Source organism: Gopherus flavomarginatus, chromosome 4 (genome assembly GCF_025201925.1).
Source record: "Gopherus flavomarginatus isolate rGopFla2 chromosome 4, rGopFla2.mat.asm, whole genome shotgun sequence".
Lineage (NCBI taxonomy): Eukaryota > Metazoa > Chordata > Testudines > Testudinidae > Gopherus > Gopherus flavomarginatus.
The window spans coordinates 139,504,263-139,516,649 of NC_066620.1; the positions used below are offsets into that span (position 1 = coordinate 139,504,263).

Consider the following 12,387-nt stretch of genomic DNA (forward strand, 5'->3'; position numbering starts at 1 on the left):
AATAAAGCTCTTGCTCCATCCCAACCAAATAAAAGAAAAGTGCCTATAATCTCAGATAACATTAGCTCAGGAGGACTTGGTTGATTTTCCAGTAGAAAGAGCTCAGTAAAATTGACACACAATTTTAAAATCAGTTGAGACTAGGTGTTCCTGTTATTTATTAGGAAATATGCTAGGCCATCTGAAGTGATGCAATGATTACCTGTTTTAAAATGCCTGCTGCCATTTCATGACTGCAGTCAAAGATCACATGGAACTCCTTGCCTCTTTTCATCTCCTTTAGTAAAGGCTTAGCATCCTTTGTGTCAGCTGGTAACTGACGGATTTTTAGTCTCAAATTGTACCGGGATGGAGCCTTAATGAGCTCTTGTAATCGAATGAGGCCTTAAAGAAAATATGAAAGAGACAGGAAAGGAAAATTATTGAAACTCAAATAAAATGAACCTGGCAAGAGAAAATAGCTTATTACAAAATATTTTCAAATTCTTGATTTTTCCCCCTTCTTATGCGTACACTACAGTGTGTATAAAATTGTGCTTAAAGAAATGTCTGGGCTCCCATTTCTTTCTTGTCACAATTCTTTTTTCTTCATTAATATTAATAGACCGTAAGCAGCCTGAGTTAGGATTACCTTCAGCAATGCAGACAAATCTTCCTTTTGCTTTTTCTTAAAACTATGATATTCCTCTCTAAAGAATATATATAATTATTCTAATTCAATTAAAGCAATATCCCAGACTAATAGTTTTTAATCAGACTACTCATTCTCATGACTAATCTATCAGGTTTATATACACAGTTGTAGTTCATTACAGCAGCATGGAACATTTTCACATAATCCACACCAGGCTACTAACAGAGTTAATTTCTCTTTCTTAATTGTACAATTAACAAGTAGCTTCAAAAGCACAGCAAAAACGGGGTAGAATAAACAATAGGCTTCATTCCTCTTTAACATACTACAAAACATTTTGAATTACTTATTTCCCTCCCTCCCCCCCCCCCGCCCAAGGAGTTACATACATGGAATTTTCTCAAAAATCTTTTAGTTGAAATCAATGTGACAGTGCAGAGTTGGTTTACAGATCATTGGTCTGTGACCAATACTAAACCTCATGTTGTTTAACTCTATTGAAAATGACAGCGTAAAAGCAGCTCTTCCCTAAAGTAATAGTTCATTTCAGTGTTTGAAAGAAAGATGTATTCTTATGGGTAAACTTTCTCCTGGCATGTGGAGAATTGGGTGTGCATAACTCACTGGCAGTAATGGCTGTTATATGCCATCAGTACTGCATATGTGATGCTTGGGACCAATTTTCCACCTACAAAAGTCAATGAAAGTTCTGTCTTTGACCTCAGCTGGAGCAGGATCAGGCCCTAAAAGATACCTCCAATACCTGAAATTACCTACTTCCTTTCAAGATAGAGATATTAATGAGGAAGGTTTATTATTATTCATGAAATGATGTTAGCTGTCATGCATTATAATCATGTGTAGCTTACCATAGAACAAAAAACTGAAAATTCACCTTAAAATTCTATGTAGATATTATGCAATAGTAGATGCTATCTTACATTCATTTGACCTGTGGAAAACAAAATGTTGCCCCTCGCCTATAGTTAGTGTGTTTTGATTGAATACTTCATGCAGCTAAGTGTTAAAGAACAGTGTCAGAGGCAAAATATCATGTACTTTATTCCTCTGAATCTCTAAAACACAATTATTTTATCTGAAAAACTGAAAAACAATTTAACTTAGCATGAAATTGTATTATATTTTGAGTAAACCACTGGACAAAATTAAAGCTTTAACATAGGGCTTAAAACATACCTCTTTTCATCATACTTAATTCTTTATTGCACTTTTTAAGTATATGTAAATAATACCCAGACCTCTGGTTCTTTGATCTGCATGTAAATATCACCTTCTCCATGCAGGAAATAGAATCAGTTACCTCTGTGGCACCATTTTCTCTTTTTCAGACACAGTAGGGGCAGAACCACACTGGGGATGTTGCAGGCCATGGCCCAGGAGTAAGGCCACATCATTCTCCTGACACCACTGAACAGATTACATGGAATAGGAAATACTGCCTAGTACTTCTGCTACCTCCTCCATTAATCCTTTCTGTGTTGGGACAAACCCTTACAAGGGGTTCAGAAGGACAACTGCTGCAGGTGCAGAGGCCTTGGAAGGGTGAGATAAGCTCCCAAGACCCCAAACCCAACACAAGGACTCTGCAAAACTGTCCCTTGCTCCCTCCTTTAACAACATATCCTTAGTAAGCAACTTAAAAAAACCCAACAATTTGAAACCTTTTTCCTGCTAATGTAACTCTAAGTCATCTCTGATTTTAAAAATTCACCTTGCCAAGTCCAAAATATGATTTAATTGGTTGTTCTACTTTGCAAAGGAAAATAAACAAACTAAATTATTAAACACTGAAAGTGTTATTTTTCTGTGCTCTGTAACGACTTTTATTAATTTAAAAAAATTTTTTTTTTTAACAAACTATCGCGTTCCACATCCTTGGGTACATATTTACACATTCAAATCAGCATTGCTATATAAATTACATTGCATTGGTTTAGAAAATAGCCTGAGGCATGCTGGATGGCTCAGGAAACACCATGAGATGTAGAACCTTTTACATTTAGGCTTCTGGCTTGAATATGATCCAAAACACTAGTTATGTGAATGCCTTAATATATGACCACTCATCAGTTGCCTCTGTGCAATGTATTAGTGATCCCTGCCAGCTTCCGAGTGGACAGACTTCCAGCTTACAGAAACACCATTACATTCATTAGCACTCTTTCTGCAGAGATGTCATGTGCTGAATAGATGTGGAGACTGAACCACTTTCTCACCACTACTCATATTCCCTGCAGGTTAAGACACAGGGTAAGGATAGATGTGCTATACCTGATTTGTAGGTAAACAGCAGGTGTCAGACCACAGGGTTGTAAAACCAGCACTTTTTACAATTAAAATTAAACACTTGGCTAAATACTTATTTTCCTGACATGCTGTAATGACACCTGGAGCAAATGAATTCAATTATTTCTTTGTCACATCAGTGAGTGTAACACAGCCACATACTTAATGGCCTTGAATAACAGAATAAGTTAGTTTAAAAATATTTATTTTTTATTTAAATTTATAAATATCTCCAATGCAGTAAGCAGGTTTTTTTTTTTCTCTCCTTTGGATCCACTTCTGCTTGCCAATACACACTTTCAGTACCCAATCAGGAAAACCAGACTGGACCTGCTACAGCATCCAAGGTATCATCTAGTTGTGGTAATAGATAACAATCCTTTAATGTGACTTTATTTAGTTTTGCATAAGCTGCACAAAATCCGGTGCTGCCATCTTTTTTCTTAACCAGAATGATGGTTGAAACCCAAGAACTGCTTGAAGCTTCAGTTACGCCTTCCTCAATTATGTTTTCCTCAATGGCCTGTAAGGCCTCTCCTCTTTTTGCTACTGGAAACCAGTGAGGTGGCTATTTGAATAGGCCGGCATCCCCCAGTATCAACCTTGTGCTGGACCAATGCATACAATGTATGTCTTTGTTGTACTGGGAGAACCTAACCAAACAGTCTAACCTTACCTAACCAAAAAATCTCTTAGGGTATGTCTCTGGGCCCCTGAACTTTGCTGCCCAGCTCCATTCCTGGCCAGTTCTATCTAAAAGTATTCCAACTTTGGGGTCCCAGAGTCCAGGCTCCAGCCTGAGCCCAAACATCTACACTGCATTTTCATAGTACCGCAGCCTGAGTCAGTTGACACAGGGCAGTTGTTTTATTGCAGTGTAAACATACCCTTAGATAGAATTGGTTGGGAATTATTTGAGAAAGCATTTTTTTTTATTATTCTAAATGAAATATTCTGGTTTTTCAATTTGAAATGACTTTTCATATGGAAATTCAGAGTTTTGACAGCTCAACAACCACCATCAGCTGGTAATACCAGATACGCAGAATAAAGAGATTCTTAGATCATGTCATTATTTTAAAGCTGCTGACCATTTGGGGGTTGTAAGAATCTTAGTCGAGCTAAGAGAAAATATCTATTGAGTAAAATGCAGATTGAATGTAGAAAACTGGTGTAAGAAATATGAGCCTTTCGTTGCAAAGAATGGTCCCCTTTCTACAGGAACAGGTCCTGTGCAGCAGTATCTCAAGGGTGTACCAGTGGAGCACATTTGTGTTCATATACTTGGGTTTCTGCCTGAGATAGAGTCTGACAATAAATAATTGGTGGTAGCTATAGACTAGTTTACAAAATGGCCTGAAATATACCCAATAAGGCACCAAGAGGCTATGACAGTAGCAGAGGTTCTAGTGAATTAATTCTTCACCAGATTTGTGATCCTGGGTGTTACACACAGGTCAAGGGAGAAAATTTGAATCCAAAGTGTTTCAGGAAGTTTGTGAGATTCTAGGGATCCATGAAACTGACACCACATCTGTGCACCTGCAATCAGATGGGATAGTGCTAAGATTCAACAGGCCTTTAGGGGTTCAGCTGGCTACATTTGTATCACATTCCTTTTGATAGTTTATAGTAGAGCTGTCAAAGAAAGCAAAAGTGTAACCCAGTACTCCTAATGTTTAGGCATAAGCTAAGAATCCCAGCAACAATTATGTATAGTGTTCCTGAAGGGGAACAAAGATTTGACTCATTTGGACTATGCAGAAACCCTCTAATCCAAAACTGAAAAAGCGCATACCTTCCCTAGAGAAAATCTGAGGATAGCCTCTGGCAAAATTAAGCATATAAGACACAGGTCATATGGGAAAACTTTTAAAAGAGGGGATATGAAATGTAGTAACTCAGATCCCACCCCATCCAATATCACTTCACAGGTCATTGAGCATATTTACCTCTAATAGTCAAAGATCAATTAATTACCAAAATTAGGCTATCCCATTATACCATCTCCTCCATAAACTTATCAACTCAAGAAAGAGAACTTGGAGTCATTGTGGATAGTTCTCTGAAAACATCCACTCAATGAGCAGCAGCAGTCAATACTAGGAGAAAGAAGAGTAGAGAAGCTAGATAAAACCTAGAGAAGGACACTATACAGTACCAACCCAACTAGATGAAATGGTGTACTCGATATAGTTGAGAGTCATCCATAAGGACCATCTGCAGAGATATCCAGGGACAAGATTTTAGCATAATTGCCCAATAACTGATAACATGGCTTTGGCAACTGAGGCTGGAATGGTTCTGACAGATGAGTTCTCCAGCTGGTTTCACTAAAACTATAGACATTCCTTGGGATCCTAAAATTCCAGATGATTGAAAGGAAGTCAGGCAGAGAGAGAGAGAACAAGTCCAAAGATGTTTTGATGGAAGCGAAATTGCACTGTCAGTGGTGTGAAACTGAAAAACACCATGTAACTAGTTACACTTATATCACTTGTAATTTAAAAAATATTTATTTTCTGTCAGTTTTGGATGGATTATACAAGAGCTCACCATTTTAGACTCCATCGAGATTCTGGGCAGTGTGGATATGCTGGGGTTGGGTGAAACCTTGTTGATGCTGGTGGCTGTGACAGCCACCTTTCATTCAGGACAAAAGTAAAAAAGCATGTAAGCTTACTTTATCAAATAGCTCCAAAAATAGGAGCCACCACCCAAAACAGGGGTGACATGCAGGGCTGAAATAGTTGAGCTATTTGATGTAAAGGAGTTTCCCTAGAGACTCAACGCAAATTCAGGGGAGTGAATATTTGATGGAGCAGTGTGGAGCAAGTGAGAGAAGGAGCAGAAATACCACAGAAGCACACAGCAAAGGCAACAAGGAAGCTCCAGAGACTGCTAGAGATGTATGTGTAGCATGACCCGGAGAAAAAGCTAAGAGAGGGAGCTTTTTGGTAGAGAGCTAGTTGAAAGAAATTTGGAACTGTAAGCAAATGTGCTGTCTCCTGCTGTTTGATGCATACTGTGTTCAGGAAAACAGGACTTTTATGTATTTTATTTACTATCTTGAGTAGTTGGTACAAAACTACAAGACAGTTAAGTCCCAAGCAGACTGCAAAGAGCTACAAAAGGATCTCACAAAACTGGGTGAATGGGCAACAAAAAGGCAGATGAAATTCATTGTTGATAAATGCCAAGTAATGCACATTGGAAAACATAATCCCAACTATACATATAAAATGATGGCGTCTAAATTAGCTGTTACTACTCCTAGACTAGACTTAGACTTTAAGGTCAGAAGGGACCATCATGATCATCTAGTCCAGGGATCGGCAATCTTTCAGAAGTGGTGTGCTGAGTCTTCATTTATTCACTGTAATTTGAGGTTTTGCATGTCAGTAATACATTTTAACATTTTTAGAAGGCCTCTTTCAATAAGTCTATAATATATAATTAAACTATTGTTGTATGTAAAGTAAATAAAGTTTTTAAAAGGTTTAAGAAGCTTCATTTAAAATTAAATTAAAATTCAGAGCCCCCCGGACCGGTGGCCAGGACCCGGGCAGTGTGAGTGCCACTGTAAATCAGCTCATGTGCCACCTTCAGCATGCGTACCATAGGTTGCCTACCCCTGATCTAGTCTGACCTCCTGCACAATGCAGGCCATAGAATCTCCCCCATCTACTCCTGTAATAACCCCCTAACCTATGTCTGAGCTACTGAAGTCTTCAAATCAGGGTTTAAAGACTTCAAGTTGCAGAAAATCCTCCAGCAAGTGACAACCTTTGCCCCACACTGCAGATGAAGGCAAAAAAAAAAACCCAGGGCCTCTGGCAATCTGCTCTGGAGGAAAATTCCTTCCCGACTCCAAATATGGCAATCAGTTAAATCCTGAGCATGCGGGCAAGACTCGCCAGCCAGACACCCAGGAACGAATTCCCAGTAACTCAGATCCCACCCCATCTAACATCCCTTCATAGGTCATTGAGCATATTTACCTCTAATTGTCAAAGATCAATTAATTACCAAAATTAGGCTATCCCATTATACCATCTCCTCCATAAACTTATCAATTCAAGAAAGAGATCTTGGAGTCATTGTGGATAGTTCTCTGAAAACATCCACTCAATGAGCAGCAGCAGTCAAAAAAAGTAAACAGAACGTTGAGAATCATTAAGAAAGGGATAGATGATAAGACAGAAAATATCATATTGCCTCTATATAAGTCTATGGCACGGCCATATCTTGAATACTGCATGCAGATGTGGTTGCCCCATCTCAAAAAAAGATATACTGGAACTGGAAAAGGTTCAGAAAAGCGCAACAAAAATTATTAGGGGTATGGAATGGCTTCCATATGAGGAGGGATTAATAAGATGGGGACTTTTCAGCTTGAAAAGAGATGACTAAGGTGGAATATGATAGAGGTCTATAAAATCATGACTCAGGTGGAGAACATAAATAAGGAGGTGTTATTAAATCCTTCTCAAAACAAGAACTAGGGGTCACCAAATGAAATTAATAGGCAGGAGGTTTAAAACAAACAAAAGGAAGCATTTTTTGACACTACACACAGTCAACCTGTGGAACTCCTTGCCAAAGGGTCTTGTGAAGGCCAAGACCATAACAGGGTTCAAAAAAAGAACTAGACAAATTCATGGAGGATAAGTACATCAATGGCCATTAGCCAGAATGGGCAGGGATGGCATCTCTAGCGTCTGTTTGCCAAAAGCTGGGAATCGGTGACAGGGAATATCCATGATGATTACCTGTTCTGTTCATTCCCTCTGTGGCACCTGGCATTGGCCACTGTTGGAAGGCAGGATACTGGGCTAGATGGACCTTTGGTTTGACGCAGTATGGCAATTCTTATGTTCTTATTTTCCTTGTAAAGAACCAGGATTGCATCAAAGAAATACCTGACTCCATCAACAATTTATCTCCCTAACAGAAATCCACAAGATCCCAAATATTGGCTAAGCACTCGGTTCAAAAGGGGCAACAATGCAAAACAGTTAGCACTGAATTACCCTGAACTACCCTTTCCTGATTGGTTGTGATTCCCTCAAGATAGGAAATTAATCAGTTGATGGAGCAGTATGAGGAAAGTACAGCATAAGAATTGGTAATGCATATACATGCTATGGATAAATATATGACTTGTGGTTCCACAGCTGTCAGCACAGCATCTTTAATAAATACTAATCCCACCTTAATGAAAAATTAAGGCTATGACACAAACCAACAAACTGCAGACATTTTAGAGTTCAGACTGTTTGTTTTTTCTCAGTGGTGCAAGTTAAGAATGGAAACCCAGCTTTACATTTTCATTTGATAGTTTCTGCTAGTTTATTTCAGTTGGATACTAATCTTGGAGTCATAAATTCCAAGGGCTGATCATCTACTCTGACCTCCTGTATTACACAGGCCATAGAACTTTCCCAGAATATTCTCCTTCACTTCCTGTACTAAATTGCCATATGACGTTGCTTCCGTGTGTGCTATTAAACAGCTGTCAAGATTGCAGTTCAGTGGTTCAGGAAAAGATTCCCATAAATAAATAAAGGTAAAGTATTCATAGATTCTTTTGGAAAACAGCTGCCTTATAAATGTAAAATATTATATTAGAAGATGATCAATGGAAAAATTACAACTACCCAACTCAGAAATGGTAAAGCATTGACAGCTACTTCCTTTCAAAGGAATTCAGAAGGAAATTTTTCATTGTCTCCTGAAAAAGCACCATCAGTGGTATTTATAAAGCTCAACTGAATTATGAAGGCCACAAAACATGTTCCAGTGAACTAAACGGTTCACTTTGGTAGTCCACTGGGCCATAAGCTACAATAAATATTTGTTCATCCCTGTTCAGACTTATAAAATAAATCCATGCTGGCACTAATTCAACAGTTTTCAGCTTGTAAGGCTCCCTGGGGAATGACTTTGAAGAGCAAAAATCTTTCACTAGCAGGAGCTGCTATCTCTTGCTTAGGATTTCAAGGATTCATCACTTTGTGGAAAATGAACAGTACAGAGAATTGAAGCTAAATCTGAAGGAGTAGCGCTCACTACAGTTACCCTACAGCTCCTACTACAAAGAAATGTTTCACAAAAGAACGATAATACAGTACTTAGTATCCATTTACGCATTGTTTTTATGTGTACATAACAGCCCAGACTTGCAAGCTGCTGAGAAACATCAACTCTCACTAAGATTTTAATGAGAATTCAGGTTGTTCAGTGTTTCTCAGATTTGGGTCAAATTTAGAAAGAAAACATGCTTGTGCTCATACAAAGTGAAGGCTGAAACTCATGCCTGAAAATTGTGTCTAGGGATTTCATTGGTATGATTAGACAGGCTATGGGGGGGAGGGATAGCTCAGTGGTTTGAACATTGGCCTGCTAAACCCAGGGTTGTGAGTTCAATCCTTGAGGGGGCCACCTAGGGATCAGGGGCAAAAATTGGTCCTGTTAATGAAGGCAGGGGGCTGGATGCAATGTCCTTTCAAGGTCCCTTCCAGTTCTAGGAGATTGGCATATCTCCAATTATTATCATACAGTAGAGCCTTTTTAACATAACAATTTTTGGATCCCAACTACTAGGCTACAACAAGGCTCTAATATTTATGTGATGCAACATTTAGATTAAGCAGAGCAGAGGATGAGGGCTGCTTATAGAGCTGCAAGGAAAAGCTTGCACATGGATATCTTTCCAGGTAGCATAATTTTCATTTTCCTAAGGAATACAATTCATGAAAGTATCAGAGGGTAGCCGTGTTAGTCTGGATCTGTAAAAGCAGCAAAGAATCCTGTGGCACCTTATAGACTAACAGACGTTTTGGAGCATGAGCTTTCGTGGGTGAAAACCCACTTCCTCAGATGCATGTGACGTGCATCTGAGGAAGTGGGTTTTCACCCACGAAAGCTCATGCTCCAAAACGTCTGTTAGTCTATAAGGTGCCACAGGATTCTTTGCTGCTTTTACAATTCATGAAAGGAATCCCCAGAACAAAGTATATAATTTATCTGGTGCAAAATACCATGTATTTTTCATAACTTCCACCCATTCCCACACCCCAGTGATATTCTATATGCAGCTTGGCTGATGGCTAAGCTTTTGGAGAACATTGTCTTCTAATCATTTCAGTTTTCTTAGGTCTTTTCCTTTTCTGATTAAACACTTGTGTTGTGGCCCATGATTTGGGTACCAACCTCTGATACACTTTAAAGTCCTGCCAAAGCTCACATAGAAATTACCTCGCCTTATGTTCTTTTACAAATGTTGTGGTTTGCTTTGCATTCTGCTGTACTATCAATGCTTGAAGTCTGGTTTTCTAGGACCAGTGATAGCACATGCTGCCTTTAAGGCTTTCAGCTTTATAATTCCCTCTCTCTATCTAGGGTCCAAGAGAGACCTAGTTTGGAGAATTTAAGAGCACAGTTTTTTGTACAGGCAAGCTTCTGGGTGTACATCCCTCTGGAATTCCAAGACATGCATGAGGAACATGCCTCTGGTTTACCACCCATTAGGACGATGCAGCATTTACTATTGTCTGCTACAATCCATTTCTTCCTCATCCTCACTCTCCTCCTTTGGGCTGATTTATGCCTGCAAGAAAGGGGCAGTTCCTGCAATTGCATCCAGCTGCTATACTTAAGGATAATTCCTCTCCACCCTTCCTTTCCATCCCCCACCTCATGCACATGTACAAGGCCTAAACAGGCCTTAAGTACAAAAAATAAAATATAGGTATTCAAGACTAGGAAGAAAGTTATTTTTGTAAAGTTGCACTAGCTCAGAAGATCCCCAGCCCAACACATTTCAGTTTATTAATAGACTTTATTATAGTATCTCGTACAAATAAATGAAATGGGCAGGCAGATGGTGCAATGACACACCTTTGCCTTTGAGGCCAGCAGTGGAAAGGGAGGGAAAACTATAAAACTGAGAATTTTCTCCCATCTGAAGCATTTTCAGGAATGAATGCCCTATGTTTCAAAGTAAGTTGCATGCAGCCATTTTTAGCAAATAAATTTCCCAGTGTGGGGCCTTCAATTAGGTGAGGAATAAAAGAAGGAAATTGGAGTAGAGCAACAAAACAGTTGATTATTTTATCATTTTGAATTATATCTTTGTGCTGACTAATTCCAAACTTCAGCCTTGAGCATTTCAATAGAACTGACTTACAATATAACCACACAGAATACATCCCTGCAGATGAAATTCTGACCACTTATTTTATTGGTATTGCAGGATCCCACTATGATGAAAGGAAAATAATTTGGGTAGACAAGCTATTGAAATAGCTTTACAGCAGCATGGAAGTGAAATAGTTGTTGTATTTGGGGGCTCCCACTGGCCACAATTCGCCACTCCAGGCTAATGGGGGCTGCGGGAAGCAGTAGCCTGCACATCCGTAGGCCCATGCTGCTTCCCACAGCCCCCATTGGCCTGGAGTGGTGAACTGCAGTCAGTGAGATCTGCAATCAGCCACATTTTCAGAAGCAGCAGGTAAACAAACCTGCCTGGCTCACCAAAATACTTACCCTGGCAGGCGACGTGCCAAAGGTTGCCGATCTCTGATCTATCCCTTTCCTAATAATTCCCAGCATTCTGTTTGCTTTGACTGCTGCTGCACATTGAGTGGATTTTTCAGTGACATATCCACAATGACTCCAAGATCCCTTTCTTGAGTGATAACAGTTAATTTAGACTGCATCATTTTATATGTGTAGTTGGGATTATGTTTTCCAATGTGCATTACTTTGCATTTATCAACACTGAATTTCATCTGCCATTTTGTTGTCCAGTCATCCAGTTTTGAGAGATCCTTTTGTAGCTCTTCACAGTCTGCCCGGGACTTAACTATCTTGAGTAGATTTGTATCATCTTCAAATTTTGCCATCTCACTGTTTACCCCTTTTTCCAGATCATTTATGAATATGTTGAATAGAGTTGGGCCCAGTACAGACCCCTGGGGGGCACCAATATTTACCTCTCTCTATTCTGAAAACTGACCATTTATTCCTACTCTTATATAAATTATGTTCATCTATGTGTCTGACAATTCTGTTCTTTACTATAGTTTCCACCAGTTTGCCTGGTACTGAAGTCAGGCTTACTGGTCTGTAAATGCCGGGGTCACCTTCAGAGCCCCTTTTAAAATTCGGTGTCACCTTAGCTATTCTCCAGTCATTTGGTATAGAAGATGATTTAAATGATAGGTTACAAGTGACAGTAGTCCTGCAAACTGGAAGTTTAACATAAAAAATATTTTATTGTGCCACTGAAACTTTTACGTGAGTAATCTGCCACTGAGATAGATGAGCCTGTGAGATACAGGTCTGTCGCATCTTACATGCATTTAACATGCGCAATTTCAGCTTTACGTGGTTGGCAAAAACAGCAGCAAAAAAGAGAAAAATAACAATTTTAATATTGT

The 12,387-nt window shown here is 39.1% G+C and overlaps 1 protein-coding gene across 3 annotated transcripts in view; it reads right to left on the bottom strand.

Annotated features, from left to right (window-relative positions):
- GRIK2 (glutamate ionotropic receptor kainate type subunit 2) overlaps positions 1-12,387 on the bottom strand; it is a 595,148-nt gene that overhangs the window by 377,553 nt on the left and 205,208 nt on the right. For all 3 annotated transcript variants that reach the window (XM_050949241.1, XM_050949242.1, XM_050949239.1), the window contains exon 5: positions 203-384. In XM_050949241.1, the coding sequence (XP_050805198.1) occupies positions 203-384 (182 nt within the window). The remainder of the gene's footprint in view (positions 1-202; positions 385-12,387) is intronic.